At 35.1% G+C, this 27,623-nt stretch overlaps 1 protein-coding gene across 3 annotated transcripts; it reads right to left on the bottom strand.

The window, feature by feature from the left end:
* Nucleotides 1-959: 959 nt before the first annotated feature.
* On the bottom strand, nt 960-27,623 carry LOC110464205 (major facilitator superfamily domain-containing protein 1-like). 3 transcript variants are annotated; one of them, XM_021519300.1, is made up of 15 exons: nt 27,388-27,623; nt 22,428-22,495; nt 18,989-19,095; nt 18,008-18,117; nt 13,340-13,395; nt 11,223-11,372; nt 9,455-9,610; nt 8,931-9,046; nt 8,286-8,386; nt 7,228-7,336; nt 5,889-6,029; nt 5,482-5,621; nt 4,079-4,193; nt 3,423-3,577; nt 960-3,250 (listed from the first exon to the last, which is right to left on the bottom strand). In XM_021519300.1, the coding sequence occupies exons 2-14, from the start codon at nt 22,441-22,443 to the stop codon at nt 3,440-3,442; spliced, it is 1,455 nt and encodes a 484-aa protein (XP_021374975.1). In that variant the 5' UTR covers nt 22,444-22,495; nt 27,388-27,623; the 3' UTR covers nt 960-3,250; nt 3,423-3,439. The 3 variants fall into 3 exon arrangements, with proteins under 3 accessions (XP_021374975.1, XP_021374974.1, XP_021374973.1); XM_021519299.1 differs by adding an exon at nt 25,813-25,932 and having other exon boundaries at nt 960-3,577; XM_021519298.1 differs by having other exon boundaries at nt 960-3,577.

The raw sequence follows: 27,623 nt of genomic DNA on the forward strand, positions 1-27,623 counted from the left end.
CGGGTAGCCCGGTGTTAGAGTGGTTAAGGCGTTTGTTAACGAGCACGGGCTTTCCACCACTGGTTTCAGGGATCGGGGCCTACGTGTGCAGTTGCCATGTACAGACAGTAGGTCGGTGGATTTTCTCCGGGTACTCCAGTTTTCGTCGAACGCCCATACCTGACTCATCCTTATATAACCATAGCTATTGATAGGAACAAACTACAATATGAAATTTCTCGCAACTTTCCCAGTGTCATAGAACGTTTAAAGTAACCATAAGAAGCTCCAACATCGTGGATACCGTCCTGCTTAACCTAACCTGTAGTAAGGACTTAAACTTTTATGCCACATTCTACCACTTGATGATGTCACGGAATATTTCACTTCAAATATGAGCCATGTGTAAATGGTCTTTACGGATTCGCTTTGTTAATAGATGGCGCAAGGTGTATGCGTATTTTATCTTTTGTCCATGCATCTCAGGCGAACTACTGCCAATGGTTTCGTCAATGTTAATTGCGCGCGGCATGTTTTGAGAAATGATAACCAAGCATTGCGTAACAAATGTTTGCACAACCAAACTATGTATATAGTATGGTGGAATATATAGCACTGTCTTAATTGATTAGGTTTTTTAAGCATTTTCCCTCCATCATTTACCATTTCCCATAATCCTTCTATACATGTTTTTGTTCAATACCACCCCTGCAGGTTTGAAATTTGGAAAAGAATATACCTTCTGTTACCCACTCTCATGTTGGAAGAGATTTGTTTCGGTCGCTTTTGCGTCTCTAAGTAAAGGGCACAAAACCAATTTCCTCAATTCTGCAGAGGGATCCCACACTATGTGCCTTTAACCACATACTCTGGGTAACAGCAGGTATTTTCTTGTCTCAATCCGAGAAACAGATTGGGATCCTCTGCTCCGCTTAGAATATTTTCAAAGTTTAGAATAAAATAGCAGTTAATGCCTGTAATGACCTGTCCCTTTAATATATAACATATAAACCAGTAATACAGTAGGTAAAAGTCAGCAACTCAATTTATAACGTGGTTGTCATTTTTATACATATATCCACGGAATTTTGTCCAACATGACCACACACAAATTATCGGATGGCAGATTTAACAATATCTCTCATTTTGTTCAAAGTTGGAAACAAAAAAAGTAACATTTAAAATTCAGAAGTATAACGTATATGTATAATCGTGCTGCATATCAATTTGAATCTCATTAAATAATGATGATGAAAATATAATGCTGAATGGACGATTTCAAAAGCATCCGTGTGTTCCAAAATATGGTTCCATTTCTTTAAACTTTATCAAAGTGCCATGTTGGCTCAGTTCAAGATTAACCATAACAATTCAGATGTTATAAATATGATTGTGTACACCAAATACTTTTTCGGTAAATGGTTTTGTTAATCAAGTACATGTTCGCTGATGGATTTTGTACATCAAATAGACTTTAAATGAATGACATATCAAGTAGCTTCTCGGTGAATGATTCTGTCCACACAAAACACTTTGGGTTTGGGATTTTTACGGTGCGGGGAGAGAATATCCTACTTCATTGAAGAGACAAAAGTGGATCAGCAGCCCCAATTCGATGAATATTTTTCTTTTTTCTCATTTGTTTTAAATGTTTGTTTCCTTAGGCACCCGTCTTCATATCGATTGCGAGGACACAACCCCCATACAAACAAGTAAAGCTTCATTTCATAACCGTTTTGTTGATATTAGTATTTCATTAATACATTAGTGAGTGATATTCCGCTTCGAGTGATTATGAGTATTCACCTAAGAGCAAATTACCGAGTAACAGTAAGATTTTCTCCCACCTACCATTAGGTTCAAAATTGTTCGTTGAGTTTCTTTCTGGCTTATCCATAAGAATATTTTATAGGAATTAAAATAATAAAAGATGGGTTTCAGTAATCAGTAATAATATCCGATGGGATCGGAAAGTTGAGGGACAATCGGTATTGCATGGCCACATTAGATGACTAATGCAAGGCCCCCTGAGGAATCGTAGATTTTATCTAAAACTTCTCTTTGGGTAAAGATTGATGATCTAAAGGTTGTAGTTATGGCGATAGTTTTGAAACATAGTCTTGTTGACCATGATCAGTATCATCAGTCAATGATGCGGTAAACTACCTCTAGGGTGAGAGGTAACAAAACGGGTGCCCTATCTACTAAGTAAGAATTGCTTGTGTGATTAAGCATTGCCTTAAAACCAATACGCATGCAAGAGCTCCTGTCAATAAGATAATGGTTTATATACGTTTAAAACACAAACCAACATGTTGTATCGTAGAGACCTGTTTATCAGACTCCAATAAATACATACATCTATATGCACTGCTTATTTGTTTTTCATTATTCCAGCTCTGCTGGAGGAGTTGAATACTTTTAAACTTCTTCACAACAAGTCGTGAACAATATTGAAATGATTTCTCTTTAACATGTGTGTTAAAACATCTCACGTCGTTGTTTCATAAAATTGTAATGTTTCAATGACTTAAGCAGAAATATAAAGACGGTTATTGTTGCTCATTGGTGCTTTGGAGACCTACAAAAACTGTCCATGCCCTTATAGAATGACAATTCGACACCAAATCGCGAGACCGTAAAGATTTGACTGTGTCACATCAGCTTGAATAAACTCAATAAGAATGATGGTTTGTTCTGAAAATTAACATCATCCATTTTGATTGAGTCTTTTTCATTATTTTCTGTATATATAAACAAAAACACTTATCCGTCCATAATACTATTACTCCTGGTTTAAGTCACATCACTGCTGTGGTTTGTAAGCCACGGTTTATTATTATAAAGGTTCCCTGGATTTCTTTCCTATGCACCCATTCCTGGTGTAAGTGTTGTCACTAGTGCTCCTCCGGAGTTGCGTCTCTCCAGTGTTGTAATTGTTTTGAATGGTCCTCGAGAGTTCCATCCCTGTAGCTAAAACTAACATCAAGGTTCCTCTTCAGTTCAATTCCCGTAGCTAAAACCAATATTAATGATCCTCGAAAGTTTCATCCCCGTAGCTATAAATATCATCATTGTTCCTCTAGAGTTCCAGCATAATCAAGATATAACTAGTAACAATGTTCCTCGAGAGTTCCGTCCCCTATGTTATAACTAGTATCAATGTTCCTCGAAAGTTCCGTCCCCTATGTTATAACTAGTATCAATGTTCCGCGAGAGTTCCGTCCCCTATGTTATAACTAGTATCAATGTTCCTCGAGAGTTCCGTCCCCTATGTTACAACTATTATCAATGTTCCGCGAGAGTTCCGTCCCCTATGTTATAACTATTATCAATGTTCCGCGAGAGTACCGTCCCCTTTGTTATAACTAGTATCAATGTTCCTCAAAAGTTCCGTCCCCTATGTTATAACTAGTATCAATGTTCCGCGAGAGTACCGTCCCCTATGTTATAACTAGTATCAATGTTCCTCGAGAGTTCCGTCCCCTGTGTCGTTACTATTGTACTGTTTACTGAGTTTATCGGCGACAACAAGTTCTGTAGTATCAGACATTTCTACAGGTTTGTTCTTGATAAAACGTTTGTTGACACCATCACCCTACAACAAAAACAAATACTGCGTTAATTTTACATGAATCCACATCAGCAATTGGTTTGTAAAATTCCTTCAATATTTCTCAAAATATTTCAACATTTCAATGTTGATATCTAATCATTTCCATGCCAGCGCTTTCTTCATATACTTGAAATATCCAATATATAATTACTGTTACAAAATAAAACAAATAATACCAAAACTTACATGACTCCAATATTATATTGATTATATTAATCTTTTCTCTCAAAAGTATCTTAAATCGTGACTTTAAAACAAGGCTAAATGGTATAAAATGGTATTATTATGTACGCAACATGTTTTTATGTTTTTTAAGAAGTGGACACGAACGAAAAACACCGCAATATTCTGTACCCATATTATTAGATGCCTCTTACGATCATGCAGCATGGTATAGGACGTTTATTTCTTCTTGAAGGTTGCAGTGTATTGATCAGGAGAAGTTAAAGGAATTTCTCTCAGTGGGTTTTCGTGGTCACTTACGTTTCGTATATCTAGTATGTTCAGTAATACTCCACAGGCTACTGACAGGACGGATACAGCCGTCATCAACATAAGGGCGTTCTGGTAAGCGTGGATCTGCTCTCGGTGACCTCGACTGAAGATAGTACAGTGAAACATATCTACCACAGAGTCAAACTTAACCTAAAGTCAATACCTGGACATCATTACCTTTTCAGTAAAATGAGAAAGAATATTACGGTAATAAATAAATAAAGGTAATTACGATAAAGTCACTTCTAAACATTTAAGAGGAACTCTAGTCCAGAATGCACTTGAAAATTGAATCTTCTTTGAAGCATTGGGATTTATCGTCCTAACATCAGCTATACGCATATATAGAAGGTGACACCCAAAGGCTCCTTCCGGTCATATCATTTTGATAAAGTAGGGAAAGAAGGGCAGTGTACAGCAGATATTTTGATTTTTCCGTTTTCCCTTAAGCAGATTACAAAAGAAAAATCCGACAGAGAAGCATTAGCTGTCTCATTCGAACAGATTTTATTCCACAGGAAACTTAGTTTTGGAATGGTTTATTATGTACAGCGTATTCTAACTGTAAGTCATTCACAGAACGTGCATTCTTTTGTTTAATGTGTGTATGTGTACTGGAGGCTGTATGTTGGTGTATTTGCCTCTTTACGATGGCGCGGATCTAACGCCCACTTCAGAGCGCTATCTTACTGAAAACAAACATACTGAATGTACCAAGCACAGAGCTCCAGCCTGTCACATTATACTGACAACATACTGAATGTACCCAGCACAGATCAGCCTGTTACATTATACGGACAACATACTGAATGTACCCAGCACAGATCAGCCCGTTACATTATACTGAAAACATACTGAATGTACCCAGCACAGAGCTCCAGCCTGTTACATTATACTGACAACATACTGAATGTACCCAGCACAGATCTCCAGTAAATATAAGTTACTTGGAATTCTGTATTGTTAACACCTTGTTATTTAATCTTGAATGTTAATACAGCATATTACGAATGTATTATTTATAATTATAATTGTATTTATATTATATTATATTTTTAATTGTAGATTGTAGAAGGATAAAGGTTTTGTTGAATCGTGCATTTTCAATTGTGACCTTTATTCATTGTATTGTCAAATAAATTCTAGCTCAGCACGAAACATGTTACATGAGTGAGATCTATCGGCGATGATAATATCGTAATATCAATTGAACTTAATTACAAATAAAATATTTCTTAGAAAATAGATTATCAATAACAACACCATGGAAGACACCTCCGTCTAAATATTTTTCAACATATAATGATTTTTTTCTTCTGTGATGTCATTTCCATTTTTGTGAATTTCTTTCTTTTTGACTGAAATAGACAATTTTCAGTAAGTATACTTACTCGGCCGTATCCTCTACAATAGAGCCAACTGCTAGATTCATAAGACCTATTGAAAATCTCATAACAAACACGCCTATACCCGCTCCAGTCCCGAACACAGCGGGAGGTAGCAAGTTAATGGTTACTTGCCACATTATAATCTGAGAATCAAAAAAGAAACATAGGTTAATTTACAACATTGATGTATATGTGTAGTCATGGTATTTTCCAATGAACAACATAGTAGTTAAATTACCAAAATAAACATTTTAGTCATATCATGTCATTTCCTAATGAAAACCGGTTGGGCTAACTGGTATGCCCTCCAAAACCCATAGTTATATGGATACAAATAATTAAGCTTTATGCAGACGTTAATTCAGTTTACAACATTAGACTGGAAACTGCTCCAACAGCCTAATACTTACAACATCAAATGTATACACCGCGCCGATAGCCACTGTGAGAACGACTGGCGGTATCGCTGGACAGTAGGCCAGCATCAGATATATTGGTATACTGAATGTTGTTACAAATGTGGCTATTAGACCATTGCATTCTATCCTTTTCTGCAAGAAAACAACATATTTTAGTAAAAACATGATGAAAGAAATTTCATTGAAATAATTCACTTTTTAAAACCATTTTATATACTATATAGCTCAAAGCTCAATTTTGTTTTGTACATCATTCACAACTTTGACAAAAACGGTACTAACATGAGCTCAGAAAATCCGTTGCTCATCCGCTAGAGATTTACCTATAAACCATATTTCGTGAATTTAAACCACGCAAATTTGTTCCAGGAAGCAAAACAGTGAGAAAGTAACTCCGCCAAACTAAGATATTGATTTCCAGGTATGACAAAGGGAGGTAATTATTATTAATAACATAAGCTAAAAGGACTTTTTTTCATAAAAGGTTACTTATTGTTTACTTTCAAAACTGATTGACTATCTATATACTTGTAATGAAATAAACAAAGACACCAAATACCATTTCGGAATGAGAGACTGTTAGAGTTAGCTAAAGCAAACTTTGATAACATCAAACTAACTGTTGCAATTTCTCTGCCTTACAATCATATACACTAATTGAAGCAAACAGAATTGACACGTGCATTTTTTGTCATTTTCCCAATTACTTATTTTTGTGATTATGGTTTGATAAATACCGAGGAATTATATAGATTGTTAAAAAGTGAAAATTATCACCATTCGAAAAATCGAAGCTTCAAAGTATCCATGTGGTTTGAAAATAACTGTAACAGCTTGATATCCAATGTTTTAATTAACCTAGAATCAATAGAGAGTATCATATGTAGGTACGTGGGATATTCTACCCGAGTGTGTTAAATGTGGGTCAGAACCGAGGCTTGCCACAGAAAACAAGCGTATCTGTTGTTGTTCTACAATAGTTACCATAAACAGTATTGTATACCTCTTAACCGAAATGTTGGTAAACATGGGACATATAAAACGCTAATATCACTAAATTTAGCAACATTTCTAGATGCAGTATGCACAAACTAAAGCCATATTTGGAAAGAACAGAAACAAAAATACTGTACACCATAGGTATACCTCAGATGAAAGATCCGTGCGAGACTTTTAGGAGAAACTTGAAAAGGAGAACAATTCTTTAGGTGGTGTCACCGTTATAAGTTTGCCACCGTCCTACAAACGACGTTTTGACGCGTGTTCAATGGAAACGTCACAATAAAACGCTGTCATCTGATTGTGACGGCACAGGTAACTGAGGACTTACCAGTAATAAAGCTATAACAGGCGCGAAGAACACGGGTCCAATATATGCTGCGCCGGTGGTATAGGATGCCATAACTTTAGAATAGCCATGTCTCAACTGGATGTACTGTCTGAAAACACAAAATGTCACATAACCACATCAATGATATAGCTATACTCCATAAGCCGCTAGAGTCGCTTCTGTATAAATATAATCTTCATAATTGACATAATTCATAATAAATTAAAAATGACGTAAACATAAAGATAGAACAGTATTTGGAGTAACTGAATCGCATTTTAATAGTCTGTAAGCTGAACCAGGGCTTTGCTATTTCTAAGCGTGAAAACAAAATAACAGTATACTTCCTTTGAAACATGTAAAGTAGAGTTTGCATGAGGCTCTACATGCACAGTTTAAAAAGCATGAAAGCTTGTTAAACCGTTATAGTATGTTTAATTTAATAGCAACATACTTTTTTCAATTAATTTGTAATTTGAGCAGTTCTTTTATTAATTAATTGATCTCTCATCCTCTGTTACTTTATTATTTGGGCGGTTATCTTATTAATTATCTCATATCGTTAACAGAGTTGGATACCTCTTCTGTACTGGAAACATAACCATTGGATATATATGTATTGCCAAAATCAATGAAACTCCTCATCACTTGCTCAGATTAACCCAACTTCTACCGTCATTGTTTAAATCAACTTAATGGATGATTTGTATTGGTTTCCTGTTGTATAAATCTTGTCTTCTATCATACGAGATGTCCTACCATTTCGCTCTCTGATTTTTACTTAATGAATATTAGTTACATTCTCATTGTAATGTTTATATCACGTTACAATTACACGTCACTTTTGCTTTGTGACGTCACGAGCAGCATGAAGAGGATGTGTAATGGCACCCCGTTGAAAACAATATGTATTTCAAGAATATGGCAGAATACCGAAAAAGAATGAAATATCTATGGCATTCAATAGAACACTATTACCATTTCTATAATAATTTCATATTTGCCAAAGATGTACAAAAATACCAACAACATATTCTACCGACTCAAATCATACTTACGATCCATTGGCTACAAATGAGAAGAATGAACAGAAATGAAATCCAATCATGGATACGTGGATCCAAAACGTCTTAGGGATGTTGGTGATGTCTTTAATTTTCTGAAAATAAGTACGTTGGCGTTGAAAGTAGTGCGAGTAGTGCGAGGTGTCTTCATACAACAGCAGTCCTGTCTATAATTGCTAATGGTCCTCTGTTATACTGAGCTTGGGTAACTTGTACCATTGTTGATCAGAGAGATATAAGGATTCTGTAACGCCTGATTTTGTGAGATATAAATAAACCTTGAAGGTATTTTAAGACAATTTTCAGTGTTACTTTTATTATCGATTGAGAAGATATTTGTTTTCATGAAGTAAGTATTTTGTTAACTACAATTTTCCACGGCTGACCGATGAAATAACAAACATCACATTTAAATGCTAGTTTAAAAACCAATTACATGCATAATTAAGAATGTAAGATAGAATGCATCGTAGCACCATCATACGAATACAATATCGTATTATTTGTCAGATTTGTCATATTATTTAATATGGTTTGATATATGGCACCTACTCCAACGTAAATTACCGTAAGTATACTATGTAAGTATTAAAGCGTTAGTGATGTACCATTGACAATCTTCTGTCAGTCAATACTTACAATAGGCCTACTTGCCATCAGTTTTTGCGATTCATCGTCCAGTTTGTTGGTCCCTCGGACGTCCAGGAAACCCATCACAAAAGCAGCGATGATACCGAGTGAACAAATAACAGCGCCTGAAATAGAAAGACGGTAACAACATCGATGACCAGCTTTAAATTCGTTAAAGATTAATTTTATTGGTTCACTCTTTCGTAATTATACACGCTCTTGTATTATTTCTAAGAAATGACGATTATTTTTGCTGTATATATTATTTTCGGAAATATAATTTTTACCGCAAAATATCGTTTACATTGACAGTACATGTAGACGTTTATATAAATTTTGAAATGTCTTCTTCCATGTAATTTGTTCAATTTCCACAAAGAACCCCACAAATATTATACTTGACGTAATATTTCTATCCATTTTCAATTCATAAAAAGGAAAGCATGATAGCATGCATGATTCAAAATAAAGATGAATAAATTGAATGAAGTGATTTTATGATTCTAATATTTACCAATACTTCATTCACTTACCAATCCACAGGGCCCAAGTGAAGCCCAAATGGACAGCTATGTTAGCGGTTAATAGGAAATTAAGCAGTGTTCCACCTCTACGTGTTAGGATGACCAAACTGACAGCTAGGACGGAGTCTTCAGCAAACCAGTGAGCTACCACACGATCCTGTACAACTACAAATAAAATTTATAATAATAATGATTCGAGAATCTTATATACCTCTTTATCACAACCTAGTTCGTAGGTCGTCTCAAAGCGGTTCACAAGTTAGTATCCATGGTTATAGGGCCTTTGCAACAACCCATTATCTTTCTCAACTAACTGGGGATCATACAGCTGGTGCTGCCATTTCGGCGCTCACAGATAGCATTCAACCATTCTAGTACTGTTCAACAACGTGCTCATTTACAACTGAGTAGACTGGAACAAATGGAGTAAGATAATTGCTCAAGGAAACAATACAGTGCCATGACTCGCATCCGCAACCCTTAGGTCACGAGACCGGCGTCCTACCACTAGACTACTCTTTACAAAGCAACATCATTTTATACAGTACACAGCTACACTATCTAGCAGGAAAAGGAGGGAGATTTTCAATACTTAAATACATGTATAGCATATACAGAAGAAGGTACTTCTTGCAAAGAATGATGATTTTAGTATTGAAGGATTAACTTGAATATGTTTTTTTATGTTATGGAAATATAACACCACGTTATGTTATGTGTTGATAACATAATTGTATAAGGCAATGAAAATGCTTGTTACAAGCAAGATTAAATTATATGTGTATCACACAACAGTTTTCCAAATTTTGTTAATGAATGAAACATATAAAGAGAAATAATTTGTGATAATCTCTGACCCCGTATGTAGGTAACATGAACTTTTCCTTTCCTTGGCAGGTTGTATCCAAGTTAATATCAGTTGTTGGCTTCCCATGTGGTTACAGCAAAAAATACCGTATATGAATTTATCAAGTACGAACATACCCTGTCTCTAGCACACATACACACATCCACGCATCCACAACATACACGGAGGCACGTCCTTAAATGACATAAGCTGTTAATAGGTCGTTAAACAAAATAAAACTAAACCAGGTCGCTCAAATAAATCACGTGACGCTCAAATTCATATTTTGGGAAATACATAATTAGTTGCTATCTTGTTTAGAAGGAAAGCATTGCATTTTATGTGTAAGATACGTTATGTTAAGTTTTCGAGAAATATGTCAATTTTAGGGAAATATGCATTCATGTCTCCTTCATATAAAGGCAATGCATGTATGTTATCTTCTCATAAAGATAAATTGGTCTTATTCACCAATACCAATATATCATTGATTATACAGGTTTCATGAAAGTAACATCGGTTCATATTGGCTGTCAGGTTTCAATATTTCCCTTGTATTTGGTTCGAGAAATATAGAATAAGATAAAGGTAAGATCATCCTCGGTTTCGCCTGGGAAAACAGAAAATACAAACAAGAAATTCATACATAAGTCCAGAGTACCTGCATTAAAGCTATACACCTATCACGATAAAATCAGGATACCGCAAAACCTATGAAATACATCTCGATTAAAATTGAAATTGTCAGAGATGGACAAGGAAGCGTCGTGATTTGTTATCGCCTTTTTCATGTTTATATTACCACGGCGCATGCGTTCATGTTTACCTTCCTGCTAGCAATAAACAAAACCATAGTAGAGAGATTGACCAACGAAAGTCCTCTGAATGTTCTTATAATATATATATAATCCAGAGCATGATAAGGCTTACTTCTCATCGGCCCATCTCCAAATCCGAGTAGCATCCGTCCGATTATCATCAAAGGGAACATGGCAGAGGTGTTCCGAAGGAGCTGAGTACCAGCAATAGCAAACAGATTAGACCCAAGGGATGTCAAAATAATGATCAACACAGCAGATACTAAAACATATAAAAAAATATTACATATATGCAATATAAACCTATAAGTCATGGATTAAGTTGTTAAAAAAAAAAATATGCATCATCAGTTATTCAAATTCATTAAATTTTCATAAATTTGAAGATTTTGATTTAAGAAAGGATGCATTTATAATAATAAATGTGCCTGAATAAATATTCATGACATATTAAACTCGCGAAAGGCTGTCAAGAATTAACGGGGAAATAGATATTTCGTGAAAAGACTGTAAAGTGTTAACGGGGAAATAGATATATCGTGAGAGGCTGTCAAGGGTTAACGGGGAAATAGATATATCGTGAAAAGGCTGTCAAGGGTTCACGGGGAAATTGATATATCGTGAAAAGGCTGTCAAGGGTTAACGGGGAAATAGATATATCGTGAGAGGCTGTCAAGGGTTAACGAGGAAATAGATATATCGTGAAAAGGCTGTCAAGGGTGCACGGGGAAATTGATATATCGTGAAAAGGCTGTCAATGGTAAACGGGGAAATAGATATATCGTGAAAAGGCTGTCAAGGGATCACGGGGAAATTGATATATCGTGAAAAGGCTGTCAAGGGTTAACGGAGAAATAGATATATCGTGAAAAGGCTGTCAAGGGATCACGGGGAAATTGATATATCGTGAAAAGGCTGTCAATGGTAAACGGGGAAATAGATATATCGTGAAAAGGCTGTCAAAGGTTAACGGGGAAATTGATATTTCGTGAAAAGGCTGTCAAGGGTTAACGGGGAAATATATATATCGTGAAAAGGCTGTCAAGGGTTAACGGGGAAATAGATATATCGTGAAAAGGCTGTCAAAGGTTAACGGGGAAATAGATGAATCGTGAAAAGGCTGTCAAAGGTTAACGGGGAAATTGATATTTCGTGAAAAGGCTGTCAAGGGTTAACGGGGAAATAGATATATTGTGAGAGACTGTCAAGGGTTAACGGGGAAATAGATATATGGTGAAAAGGCTGTCAAGGGTTAACGGGGGAAATAGATGTATCGTGAAAGGCTGTCAAAGGTTAACGGGGAAATAGATATATCGTGAAAAGGCTGTCAAGGGTTAACGGGGGAAATAGATGTATCGTGAAAGGCTGTCAAAGGTTAACGGGGAAATTGATATATTGTGAGAGACTGTCAAGGGTTAACGGGGAAATAGATATATCGTGAAAAGCCTGTCAAGGGTTAACGGGGAAATAGATATTTCGTGAAAAGGCTGCCAAGGGTTAACGGGGAAATAGATATATCGTGAAAGGGCTGTCAAGGGTTAACGGGGAAATATATATATCGTGAAAAGGCTGTCAAGGGTTAGCGGGGAAATTGATATATCGTGAAAAGGCTGTCAATGGTAAACGGGGAAATAGATATATCGTGAAAAGCCTGTCAAGGGTTAACGGGGAAATAGATATATCGTGAAAAGCCTGTCAAGGGTTAACGGGGAAATAGATATATCGTGAAAGGGCTGTCAAGGGTTAACGGGGAAATATATATATCGTGAAAAGGCTGTCAAAGGTTAACGGGGAAATAGATGTATCGTGAAAAGGCTGTCAAGGGTTAACGGGGAAATATATATATCGCGAAAAGGCTGTCAAAGGTTAACGGGGAAACAGATATATCGTGAAAGGCTGTCAAAGGTTAACGGGGAAATAGATATATCGTGAAAAGGCTGTCAAGGGTTAACGGGGAAATAAATATATCGTGAAAAGGCTGTTAAGGGTTAACGGGGAAAAAGATATATCGTGAAAGGGCTGTCAAAGGTTAACGGGGAAATTGATATATCTTCGTGAAAAGGCTGTCAAGGATTGACGGGGAAATAGATATATCGTGAAAATGCTGTCGAGGATTAACGGGGAAATAGATATATCGTGAAAAGAAATCTTCCTGCAGTTTGTTGTTTACACATCTGTTTGATAACGTGTGCAACTTTTGTAATAAAGTAATGTCTTATATGTACATACCTCGATTACCTATCCTGTCAATACAGTATCCTGATAAAAGAGATAATACAGAAGATCTGAAAAGCAGAAGAAGAATATTATACAGTTATAGAATAGGTATGAGGGATATAGCACATTTATGGTCCCCCGAGGTGAAAAACTATTTTACCGAGGCGCCGAAGCTGCGAGGGGAATAGTTTTTCACCAAGGGTGACCATAAATTTGCTATTTCCCGAATTACCCATTCTATAACTGTTTTATTATAACGAAACAAATTATTCACCCAGTAAAGGCAACAAATGAAATTATTTATTCATTTCCTTTTACAATTTCTGACTGAGAGAGAAAAAAATACAACTGGAAGTACCGTATGCATCGTCGTTGATGATATCTTCATTTCTAGCATTCAAGAAGTGTTTTTATAGACTGAATCTCATAGTCACCATTGTTTTCCTACCATAACTAGATCTAGTCCTATCCTGGGGTTTTTTAAAAGAGCTTGCATGACGCTACTCGTCGACGCTTCCGCAATCCGTTCTGTTAAATAAGATTGAAGAGAATTCACTGCAGTCTTTATAACAGCTTTTGTATTTAAGCTACGTTTAGCGTCCAAAATCTGCTGTAACTCCTCTTTACAACAAAACGGCCTTCAGCGGTGGCCATTTTCACTGTTGTCATTTGGTTCTGAAAATGTGACGTCACGAGCGTAACGGTGAAGGCCCCGCCTACCAATGTTTTCATTGGTTGAAATCTTATAAGCTCCGCCTACCAATGTTTTCATTGGTTGAAATCTAATAAGCTCCACCTACAAATATTCATGAGGGAGTAGTCCTCTTTCTGGCAGGGAGTAGTCCTTTTTTGCAGGGAGTAGTCCTAATTTGGGGAGGGAGTAGCTCTCAGATGGAGATATTTTAGTGATTTAAGGGAAATAGCATTATTAGCAAAGACGCATCTGAAAAATATGTAAAAAAAAGAGGTATAATATGAGACAATATTACCCTAATAATACGAGTTCCTTACTTGTGATCTAGTTTTACAACAAGAGGTCAATTAAGATAGTTGCGGTGAATAATTTGAAACATATTTACAATCATATTTGTCCTGATGCTTGGATTATTTTCAGATATAATATATTAATAAAATGTGTAAAAAAGAAACATTTCACTAATACTGTAAACAAAAGGAATATTAACCCGGTTAGATTTTTTTTACCCTATTTTGCTTAAGGATGTACTCTTCTGAGGTTTCAATCACGTTCAAGTCCCGTTTTGATCTGGTGTAACGGGTTTTGTAATATTTAACAAATTATGATCAAGTTTATTAGCAAAGACGCATCTGAAAAATATGTAAAAAAACTAGATGCCTGTTGTTTGTAGAACTTTTTTTACAAGAATTTAAAACAATTACCAATTCGGCGGCCATTTTGAAAATGTGTATTAATGTGTATTTCTTGCGCTTCAAAAAAGGCAAAAAAATACGTTTTTTTACACTAGATCGATCACTTAAGTTGTCATTGTGTCGCCATTTTTAATTGTAGCAGGTTCAATTTTGCTGTACAACTTTATACAGTTTAATATGATAAAAAATAATATGCAACAAACTGGAATATTATCCATTATTGATAAAAAAAAAAATACATATTTAGTGTAACTGATGCACTTTTGATTTTTGACCCCGAAAGAGGTAAAAAAATAAATACACAAATGATAATGGGACACACAAAAAAGCACATGGACCCCCCAATTTGTGTGGAAGTTTTAGAAAGAGAAACACATTTTCTTTTAATTTAATAAATATTGAAAAAGGTTTAATAGCAGAACTTTTTAAAAGAGTTAAAAGAGTAAGATTAAGAAATTTTATTTCCATAATTTAAAAGAAAATATTATTTTCATCAAATCTTTAAACACTCTTACATATCTGATAACACACTTGGAAGAAAATGTATGAATTTGTTCTGCAAATGATCAAAACCAAAAATATCACCTAAAATCACATGTTGTGTTAAATTGGTATATCTGACCGATCATAGCACAAAAACGAACACACGGAGATATAGTTTTTTGGTATTTTCAACCATGCCATTAACTCCTTTTTCCAAAAATCTATATTAGAAAAAAAGTTTAATACAGGATTGTTTTGACTTCTCAAAGGTGTACATCCTTTAAAATATCTCTGATAAAGCGGAAATGTGGAAATGCATTGTATTGTAAATGAAAAAGTTTGTTAAACGATACTGTATTAAAAAATCAGAAACATTTTTGCGGTTTTCGAACTATTTATTTATTGCCGACATTGCAATTATATGACTTGAAATTGCACTTTATGATAAATAAACTACCGCTCAAAACATAATTTCAAACTGAAAATCATATAACAATTCAAAGGCCGTATATATATATAACTGAAACGTTTGACCCGCACAAAGGCCGTATATATATATTTTACTGAAACGTTTGACCCCCACAAAGGCCATATATATATATAACTGAAACGTTTGACCCGCGCAAAGGCCGTATATATATGTTACTGAAACGTTTGACGCGCACAAAGGGTGTATATATATAAATAAGGGGGACGTTTGACCCGCACAAAGGGTGTATATATATAAATAAGGGGCACGTTTGACCCGCACAAGGGCCGTATATATATATTTTACTGAAACGTTTGACGCGCACAAAGGGTGTATATATATAAATAAGGGAAACGTTTGACCCGCAGAAAGGCGGTATATATATATTACTGACACGGTTGACCCGCACAAAGGCCGTATATAGATATATTACTGAAACGTTTGACCCGCACAAAGGCCGTATATATATATAACTGAAATTTTTGACCCGCACAAAGGCCGTATATATATTACTGAAACGTTTGACCCGCACAAAGGCTGTATATATATAAATAAGGGGAACGTTTGACCCGCACAAAGGCCGTATATATATGTTACTGAAACGTTTGACCCGCACAAAGGCCGTATGTATATATTACTGAAACGTTTGACCCGCACAAAGGCCGTATATATATATTACTGAAACGTTTGACCCGCACACGTTTGACCCGCACAAAGGCCGTTTATAATATTACTGAAACGTTTGACCCGCACAAAGGCCGTATATATATATTCCTGAAACATTTGACCCGCACAAAGGCTATATATATATATTACTGAAACGTTTGACCCTCACAAAGGCCGTATATATATATTACTGAAACGTTTGACCCGCACAAAGGCGTATATAATATTACTGAAACGTTTGACCCGCACAAAGGCCGTATGTATATATTACTGAAACGTTTGACCCGCACAAAGGCTGTATATATATAAATAAGGGAAACGTTTGACCCGCACAAAGGCCGTTTATAATATTACTGAAACGTTTGAACCGCACAAAGGCCGTATATATATATTACTGAAACGTTTGACCCGCACACGTTTGACCCGCACAAAGGCCGTTTATAATATTACTGAAACGTTTGACCCGCACAAAGGCCGTATATATATATTTTACTGAAACGTTTGACCCGCACAAAGGCCGTTTATATATACTACTGAAACGTTTGACCCGCACAAAGGCTGTATATATATAAATAATGGAAACGTTTGACCCGCACAAAGGTTGTATATATATATATATATTACTGAAACGTTTGACCCGCACAAAGGCCGTATATGTATATTACTGAAACTTTTGACCCGCACAAAGGCCGTATATATATATATATTACTGAAACGTTTGACCCGCACAAAGGCCGTATATATATATTCCTGAAACATTTGACCCGCACAAAGGCTATATATATATATTACTGAAACGTTTGACCCTCACAAAGGCCGTATATATATATTACTGAAACGTTTGACCCGCACAAAGGCCGTATATATATATTACTGAAACGTTTGACCCGCACATGTTTTAAAAATAAGATTTTAACTTATTTCATTTTCAAGCTACCTACTGGCGACAAAATCAGGAATGAAAACAAAAATTGAAAAATGCATTTTATTCCCCTATAATAATGCATCTTTCACCGTAACATGTTTTACTGGACAACTCATTGAGTTTTACTAGTCCGAGAGTAAGTTATTCGCATGATCAGCATATTTTTTTTACCAGCAAAGCTTCACAAAAATTCTGTTATTTAAGTGAAATTCTTTGCTCCAGTTTTCTTTTCCATTCGAAGCCATTGGTGTAACATTGTCAAGAATGTTTTCTTTAACTTCAACGATGGGTTGAATGTTTGTGATACTGAGGAAGGATTTATTCCTCATATGTTCTTTAATTAAGTTAAGAGCTGAAGATCGACATTCTTACAAACAAAAGCCTAATGCAAATCTAATTTACATGCTTTCTCCCGACATATTTGTTATAGCTTTCGGATAAATGGCCAAGCGCAGATAACATTTAACATCAGATCCATCTCTACTGTAAATAGACATTGAAACAAAGGGGGAAACGTCTCAAAACGCCGCAGCGAAGTAATGTTTGTGCGCAACAATGATATGGTATATGATAAGCATCTAAAATATGGTACCGCTAAATGTTTGAAACTGAAATCTGATGGGTTTCAAGTGTATCCATATAACAAAATAAGACCTGTTTCAATATCAGTTGTTAAAATAGTTTTAGAAAATGAAAATATGAAAGAAGTTTTGAGCGAGTTTACGACTTGTTTGGTGGTCATACATACGTCCAGTAGAGGAAAGAGTGAAGTAGGTTATAACGTTGTGGCCCTAGGCCAAGACAGGTGTCACAGCACCCGCCGGTCTCCATGCTCTCGTTGCCATGGCAATGCATCTCCTGAAAACACAACAGATGTTACATTTTACTAAATCCCAATTTTTGTATGTTATGTCTATGCTTATGCATGCTTCTCACTTTTGAACTGCTTACGAATTGGTACTTTTCTGGTACTATATAGTTTGGGGGGGTTTTTCTCAATCTTTCCCATGGTTTTTCATTCCACGAGTACATCATTCGCATAACTATTGCAAAACACTGTTCGTGTAGTTGATGAAAAAGTGTTTAGGTTTTCAATGTATAATGGAAGAGATTCAGATACCACGATGTTGTCCTGACTAGTCGACTGTAAGACCAAACAAATCTGGTGTAGTGATTACATACGGTTAATGCCTGAGATACTAGTAGAGTATATGATATGTAGGCATTGGGAAGGATATGGAAATTCTATTCGAGAGGAGAATTGCCCTATCCCCACACCTACATAACAACGGAATATTTACCCAACCTTTTACTCAGTAAACATCAAAACTGACGTTAGATAATGTAACCATAAATACAGAAAAAATGTCTAAATAATATGTATGTAAATCAAAAATATACTGTGAAAGAGTAGAAAAGGTGTGTGTGGTATGCTTAAAATTACGGTACTGTGCTGCACAATCTGTTTTCAAACAATTTATTTGACTGGCGGATAACTTTCGGCTGATAAAAATGCTTATTTGTAAGGCTAAGTTTCAGACCGCCAGCTGATAAGGAGCTCAACCATTTGTATAAAATGTTTCTGATATTCTCGGACATTAAGAATATTTCTAAATCTTGGCCATTTTGAGATTGTTTACGCCTTGATCATGAACAAAGGAAACCGATTTTGGGTCTAAAAGTCTAAGAAAGATTCTGTGATGTACGTTTTACATATCAAGCTGCTTACCTCGCCTGCCACAAAATCCACCTGTAAAGAGCTCGGCATGTCGACACAGAAGTACACTCCAAACACAAGTACACAGTCGCAAAACAAGATGGCGTAACGCCATTTCCCTGCAAGAAACATTTAAAATAAATGTCACATTTATCCAGTTTCATTATTTAGTATTTTTGGGGTTTTTTTAATACTGTATATGAACAATTGTTCTTCGTATTTATGGAATAAACTTATGACTACTGGGGGGAACACACTGAAGATTAGTACACAGATATTGTTTGGCGTGTTCAGATTCCTGGTAGATATACTACTAACAGGTAGATGTCATCTCGGGTGCAATTAGGGGTTATGCTATGCGTTGATATCAGTCGCTCTGATGTGATAAATATGTTATATGTGTTAATATCATACAATATGGATGATATGTCTTAACATCCCGTTGTACCGTAAAGTTGAGTGATATGTGTAAACATCACACCTGATGCGATTAATGTGTGTGATATTAGAAAACATAACGATAAAGGAGTATGATATATGGTGTGATAAATATTTGTGATACAGTTTGATGTCAACACGCTGGCGTGTTAAGACAGAGGAGGGATCCATTAAAATGTGATACTTTATTCCATAACGGTTGATATTAGGATTTATGATAGTGATATTTTTAAATATAAATATTTGGTACATTCTGTACAACGAATTTTTCCGAGTCTAAATCAGCTCCAACGTGTATTACCCCTTTCACAGGACCACACCGTTATCGTACACCTTCCACTCCGTATTAGCCCTCGACAAACAGAAGTCCCCGGGCTCATGGCCCCAAACTGATATTAGGACAACGGGATGATATGGGTTATAAAATTTAAAATATAGATATATTATATGCTCCATAAATCTAATAATAAAATTAGCGTATAACATACATTTGGACTAGTCTGTATTAATACACTTATTACAAGGCGTATGGCTATGGGGGCAGCAGCACGTTTCTCGAACCCGAGGCTGAAGCTGTTTCCTGACTATAATAATAATATTTCATCTCGTTTAAACTGTGTATGAACTTATAATGATATTTGTAACATATTGTTGAAACTTATTCCATGTTAGCCCTTGTCCTAGGGTAGATATTGGTTAGGACTGATACGAGATGACTCCGCACGAAGATTGATTTACCAATTGACACTTTCTATATTTCACAGCAACATATATACGTACAGCAGACACCTGCTTCACTTATAAACTTCGCCTGGAGCAGTCTTACTAATCGAAATGACATGGTAACGACACCTGTGGATCTATAGACATGCACATTAGCTTAAATGTGTAGAAATGTACAACATTCTTTACCGAACACGCACGTGTTGTCGTGTGTAACTGTCACATGTACATAAACAAATCGAGTCACTAACTGTATATTGTCCTTGATCTGGATAGGGGTAAGCTCTCCCTCCGCCCCTAACTAGAATGAAATACTGTTCTCAGATTCTGAATGAAATCCCTCTTTAGGAAATGTTAAGGGCGCAGAATATAACATCAACATTCCCAATTAGATCATTGAATTTACCTTTCCATCATTTTTTTCGAAATGTTCAACCGGCCATAGTTTCCATATCCCTAGCACCATTTGATAACAAACTATTTGGAGCAAAGATTCAGTTTTTCAACAGATACATTTTTACGTGTATATTTTTGGCATATGGAAACTTCCCTGCTTTCATTGCTTAAAATAGTTAAAAAAAAAAAAGCGTCTCAACAGGGGGGATAATGATAACTTAATTGTGACGTGTTTATGTAAATAACACTCTTAGTTTACCACATACATTTGATTATTTGTAAATTATTTGTAAAATTATTGCTTTTAAAAAATGTTGCAATTAATTTACCTTTTCGCCCATAACTTGACGTTTGTTTTTGCCAGCTATAGTGCATATCTGCTTTGTACGATATTTTTATTGATTCATATATATATCATTTTTGATGATTTCTAAATAATGAAGACACAATTTTCTTTCTATTGGTTTTTGTTCAATTAAATGTGTTAAAAAGTTAATAGAATAAATATACCGCTTATCCGTTATTTAAATACCATTTTTTATGAACTAGACTGTTCCTGTAGCGCACTAAGTCCCCTACCGTCAATTTCCTGTATCAGTTATACTGACAGAAGCTTTCGCTGAGGTTTATCTAGTATTATCTATCTATCTCTATACTTAGACATATTTTCCAGAGGATTTCAATATATTGAGGATCATTGTTCAGTGACAATTTTGCTTTTGTTGATTGGGCTGACACAATAGCTGGTGTTCCCTAAGGGACGGCTCTTGGTCCACTGTTGATAAAAATAGGATAATAGCGTGTGTTCCTTAAAGTTAGTTATAATACAACCTCTAATTAAACTAGCACAATAGCCGGTGTCCCCAAGGGAACGGTTTATGATTCACTGTTGTTTAAACAGACATAATGACCGGTTTTCCCTAAGGGTTGGTTCTTGGTCTTATGGGTTTTTTTGTTACTAAACGTGTCGATATTTTAGTCGCCTCGACCAATATATCCATTATATACGACAATTGTTCAATACACAATCCATATAATACCCCACTTTCGTTACATCTATTTTGATTTAATATCATCTTTAACAAGAAACTATATGTTTCTATGTGTTAGCCTGGATATTTCAAAGATCAATGTGATGATCCTAGACACAAAGACATAGACACTTTCACTGCAACTCATTAGAATTGAAATATTCAAACATATATAAACTGTAACAGAAATGAATAATGTATTTGTGAAATTATGTTTATCCTTGTGATATAAATGAATAATGATCAACTCATGAGCTACAAAACAAATCCTGTATTTGATGGTTCACAATGTGTCAAAAAACAAGATTGTGTCATTTGACAACGTAAGAATTGACGACAACAGGGCAGAGTTAATTACACAACCTATCACTCTACACCCCAAACTCTCTATTTTTATTTGCATTTTATGTTTTTATCAATTTTGAGGGGCTGTCGTTAAGTTGAAAAGATGTCATCCACAACTAAGTATATGTAATACGGAGGGATTTAGAAAACATCAGTAGAAAATAAAAGACAACTTTAACAAACATAGAAAGAATGCATCAAACAATAGTCAGAATCAACGTCGTAGAAATTCTTTGTGATGACAATGCATTGTATACTCGATTCCATTATATTTGCGTTGAAATGAAAGATCAGACAGAATTGGCGTAACTCATTAATATAATACGAAAATTATGGGATATAAAAACTACTGCATTTGTTGGCTTTCCTTTACATTTATTTCCAAGATTATTTCATAGAATTTAAACCGTAAAGTTTTCAGCAATGTTACAGTTACACCAATGATGGTATTATCCCTAATTTAACGCCAGCGAATTCATTTTGCAAAATTCTTTAAAATAAATGATAAAAATACTTACATTCGTGAGGTTTCATACTGTTCTACGTTCTATGTGACGTCAGTAACAGAAGTTCATTGATGTATTTCCTGTAAAATAAAAATAGGCCTTCAAAAAGCTTTTCCAACTACGTAACCCATCTGTCATAACTTTGATGTCGTGATATATTTACATTTTGATATTATTCTGGCGCTGTATCCGAACAGTTTGTGTTTGTAATGTATACTTCCTTTCGGAAACTGATATCCGCCTAATGCATGTCCCACGTGCAACACTATACATCCCGTGTCAGTTTCTCTGTGTATTACAATCTCCCTGGGCAATCAATATGAAGTATTTGCTACCGTATACTGGGTTGTATACGTGTAGATTCAATACACCATAGTTGGAAGCGCTGTTCACCATCATTTTATTGTATGTACTAATTGAACCTATAACAGGTCTTAATTTACATGAAAACTGTTGGTCTGTTCCAAAAGATATAACTAACCATACCAACTCTTAATGTCTAAATAGACATTTTAACATGTTGTAAACGACAACTGCCGGTCCTAATATGTAATAAGAATAGTTCTTCATTCAAATATATAATATTTAGTGTAACTGTCTTGTTTGAAGAGTAAGTAGGTCAAACAAATGAAAAGTTATACGTGGTCACTCTAGTTGTAATCTGTTCTTTCGATGAATTAAGGTTACAAATTTGTTTCATAGTCGGATCCAGGGTCTGTATTCATAGAATTGTTCTCATGTTCACAAGCATGGATTCTGTGTTCAAACCAACATTCATATAACTTGCTTAAAACAAATGAAATGGTCACAATGAAAATGGTATTCGGCTTTAAGTCCAAAACATTTGCCAAATCATTGACAAGATATTTTATTAATCTCTCACCAGACCGGGAAATTGAGCTTGAGCACAAAATATATGTTTGAACATGACAGGGGTTTTATGAATGCATGCCCTGGGTTGAAACAAAATGCTACATATAAGCAAATACCTTACCTAAGGTATTAACGTAGGCAAAGATAGCTACGCATCTGGTAAGCATATTACTGGACATCTATCAATTTATTGTTATCAAACAAAGAGTTATGAAGGTGTTTTATTGCGTCCTCAGATTGACCTCTTCCGTCGATATAAAATGGGTCGGATTCAACCTGACCTGGGCACATATAGTTCACTGTCATTCACTCACATTTTGCTCAAATGTATCGATTACGAGACTTGCAAATCACACGCATCGTAACAATTAACGACGTTATACAATAAGCGTTCATTCAAATAATCAAGCACAGAGTCAATACCCAAGGACCAAATAAGAACTCAAACAACAGGAATTGACAAGCAATCAAAATAAAAGAAGCTATTTTGAACCTTCATAGAAACCAGGAGTGGAAACCAAGTGTTATGAAAACCTGACCAGCACCACATGTGGTAGCCGTCATAATGTCACAAATACCAGGAAATTTCCTCAGCGTAGATCGAACACTTTCATGTTGAAACCCCTGACTAAGTACATGTAGCCTATTAATCAACAGGACGCATCTATCCAGAAATCTCTAATACTTTGAACAAATCAAAGTGGGACGTATAAACTCCGCTATGTCTCATCAGAATATCACATGAACACATCAAGTAGTTTAAGCATTTCAGATTCATTTTAAAAAAAAACATCGATTACAATTTTTTGAGTTCGTTATAAAATGTTAACTTTTAAAAAGTGGACTAAATATTAGTCATGTAATCTTAGAATTGGGATCACTCTTTCCTGACTAAAATTCATTTTTATAAAAAAATCAATCAATCAAAAGTAAGAAAAATACACACATATCGACATATTTCGTAGTTTCAGTTTTATTCTTCGTATAGTTTCTCAAATTAGTCTTGCATTTAACAATATGTATCCATACATATACCCAACACATTTACCTCGCCAGCTGTTACTGTAACAATTTGTAACATTATATACTAGTCTAACCATATGTATACAATATATTTGCCCGCATGCATTAACATCCTGGTACAAGTAATGTAATGTCTGTCAAAGATGTTTAAAAATACACCGAGGCTTAATGTCGTAATGATACATTATGGTAATACATAAATCACTAATATTTTTATGGTAATACATAAATCACTAATATTTTTATGTTTATGAAAACTATAAAAATTTCAAAACAATCACCCCAAGATTATATGCACAAAAAGCTCATATTTTCTGTCAACACTTTTCCAAAAACGTGAAAATTGAAAGTTTTACTTAACGTATCATATAATTTTATTCGTTTGATTGAAATGAATTAGGATGAGATTGTTTTCTCCGATACCGGAGTGACGTCACGAAGTGAGCAGTGTTTCGGGTGTATATACCTGTGGAGCTCGTGCGGGTGGTCATTCAGCGAGACCACGTACACGGGTACACACACCGGTATACCCGTACACTGTTAGTTTCTGGTTTTTGGAAAATTTAAAGATATCATACAAAGATGAAGTATAATTTGATTTTTTGAAAGGGAGGACGCGGATAAGATATTTGAGAAATGGTTATTTGTGATGTGTGGTTTTGTAGTTGGTGAAGGTGAGTTATTGTGTAATAAACTAACGCGCGTGGTCGAGCCCGTTGCACTTTATTAATGTTTTTGTCTTATTTGTTAAAGTGACGTTTTAACGGAACGACGTTTTGGTCGGAGAAATGTTTTATCCAACAATCAATATGAAGACCAAGTTTTGAAGCAGATTTGTTTCCAATCCATTAACCGAAACATGAGTAGTTATAATGTTATCAAGCGGTGATCATTTTTATATCTTTTAACACATGTTATTAGTTTAAATTGTGTATATAATAAAAATACCAGTTACATGTATCTAAATTATATTATAATGTTGTATTTAAGTGATAAAGATATATCATATATATGTAATTATATGAAATATGTGCAAAATAACAGATCAGAATCAATATAGATATATGATTATATCTCAACACAGCTGCGTGGTGACTTGAATATACTGGTAAAGTGTGTTAATCTTGGTGAAATATCACTTTTTTGTTATAATATAAAACATTAAAACATGATAAGAATACGTTTTATTAAAACTCTTCTTATATACAACTTCAGAGTACATAATTGATATATTCTATACAAAAACAAATGTAAAATGTAAATGTACATCATTAAGTGTACAAGTGATCATAAACAGTTTGCATTGTCAATGAGGAGACTATGATACACCAATACACAATATAATAGATGCGAAATACCTGTCTTCATTTTGGCAGCAGGGTTTCAAATTTTACAACGCATATAAATCAACGATGATACTTTTTTGTGTTACCCTATACATTCTAAAGGTACATATTTAAATAACATCATTTGCAAAATAGATAATAGAAAGATATAAAACCTGACTCCAGCCGTACATCTAGCCAGTATTGTCGCTGTACGTCGTGTTCCGCTCTGATTCTATATCAGACCTGTTTATCCCTAACGTCATTACGGTTTCATCTTGTTTAGTTTAGTCAGTCTGTTTAAGTAATATGACACGCCTCAATACCAGACTCTCAACTATTTACAGGATGGAAACATTTTTATTTTATTTTTGCATTTACATGTATTCCCTTTAGTTTTCAGATAGCTTCTGACTCATTTGAAATGAATATGAAAGCTTTATTTTAAATTATGAATAGACAACACTGTTAATACCTCCTCTTTAAAGGGAATTAATCGGGCAATATACAAGCATCTACCATTCCATGGCACTGCTACTATATACAACCATGGCCAGTTAACACAGCATTCATATCAACTTTGAATTTTTACCTTCCTAATCTAAAAGATGATTTTTCATGAACAAATGGAGTTTCCTATGAGATTGAAATATTCTTTGAAATGGTAAGTATAAGTACTCAAAAACTCTCAGTTGGCAGTCATAGCCAATATAAATGCACATTGAAAAGTGACACATTTAACCTGAAGCACTAGCACGTAGTAAGGTGTCACGTTCCAAATCCTTATGAATGGCATTTTACATCAAAGTATTTCCCTAAATTAGGACATGTCCATGGCTAATTGTGGTGATAGTCCAGTTTGTTGAGCGAGAACAACATGTTGCAGATCGTCAATACGTAAGACGAAAGAACAGACAATTGTACCAGTGATTATCCAAAGTTAGAACATACTTATTATTTTTCTTTGAGTAATAGTCGTTTGTTACCAATAAAAGACTTGAGTTTGACATAGAATTACTTTTGGTTCGCAATGAACATCTTTCGGAACAGCTTTACGTGAACATTATGAAACGTGTGAACATTCCGCAAAGTAGATGCCGACTTTTTCAAAACACCGTTTTCCATAAGTTTAACTACGACATATAGTAACATATAAGAAGTTTCTGTCTCCGAACGCAGTGGCCGTGACGACTAAGAAAGGGGGATATGTCCTATTAATACCAAGGAGGAGTTGTATCTTTCCATATCCATATCTTTCTTGTATGTAATAACTTGTTCCCAATTCCTTGTTCAATGTTTACATACACTAGGGTAATATGGATAGTAATAGAAAACTTTTCGACACGGGTTTACTTTACTCCATCACGAGAGTTAATTTATCATATATCATATCAGTACCATGCCATACCATATTATAGGAATAACATCTGAATGATGATATTATTAATTCTAGGCGAATATGGACTATACCAGTAAATGACGAATAAACAGCATGCTGAAGCAAAAACTAACCGATAAGGCCCGACCCTTTAGCCAAGGGGGTCAGCCTCACTACTTGTACAATTTGAATCCCTGACTACCATGAATGCTTCCAACCCAATATGAATGAAAATATTTGTCATGTTTACATTGCCTAATATACATGTAAAAATGTATCTTATTCATCCCCTATTCTATTTTAACTTTGTTGACAACTAGATACCACAGAAAAATAAAATCTCTATATAAACTTAATGAATTTTTGTACTCACCTGCATGCACTGATGCTTATACATCAAGTGTATGTCTTCTCGTCTTTTGAAAGTTGGAACATAGGTCAACTTAACGTAGAAAGACACGGTCTCTGGAGTTTAAACATTAACTGTAATGATACGTGTATATTCGTTTTCGTTGATTCATACACATCAAACAATGCCTTAATATAAAATCTGTATGGTCTAAACGACGTGCTGTAGTAGGTTGTCTTCTCTGCACTCCCTCCCGTGTG

This window comes from Mizuhopecten yessoensis, unplaced genomic scaffold (genome assembly GCF_002113885.1).
Source record: "Mizuhopecten yessoensis strain PY_sf001 unplaced genomic scaffold, ASM211388v2 scaffold10971, whole genome shotgun sequence".
NCBI classification, from domain to species: domain Eukaryota; kingdom Metazoa; phylum Mollusca; class Bivalvia; order Pectinida; family Pectinidae; genus Mizuhopecten; species Mizuhopecten yessoensis.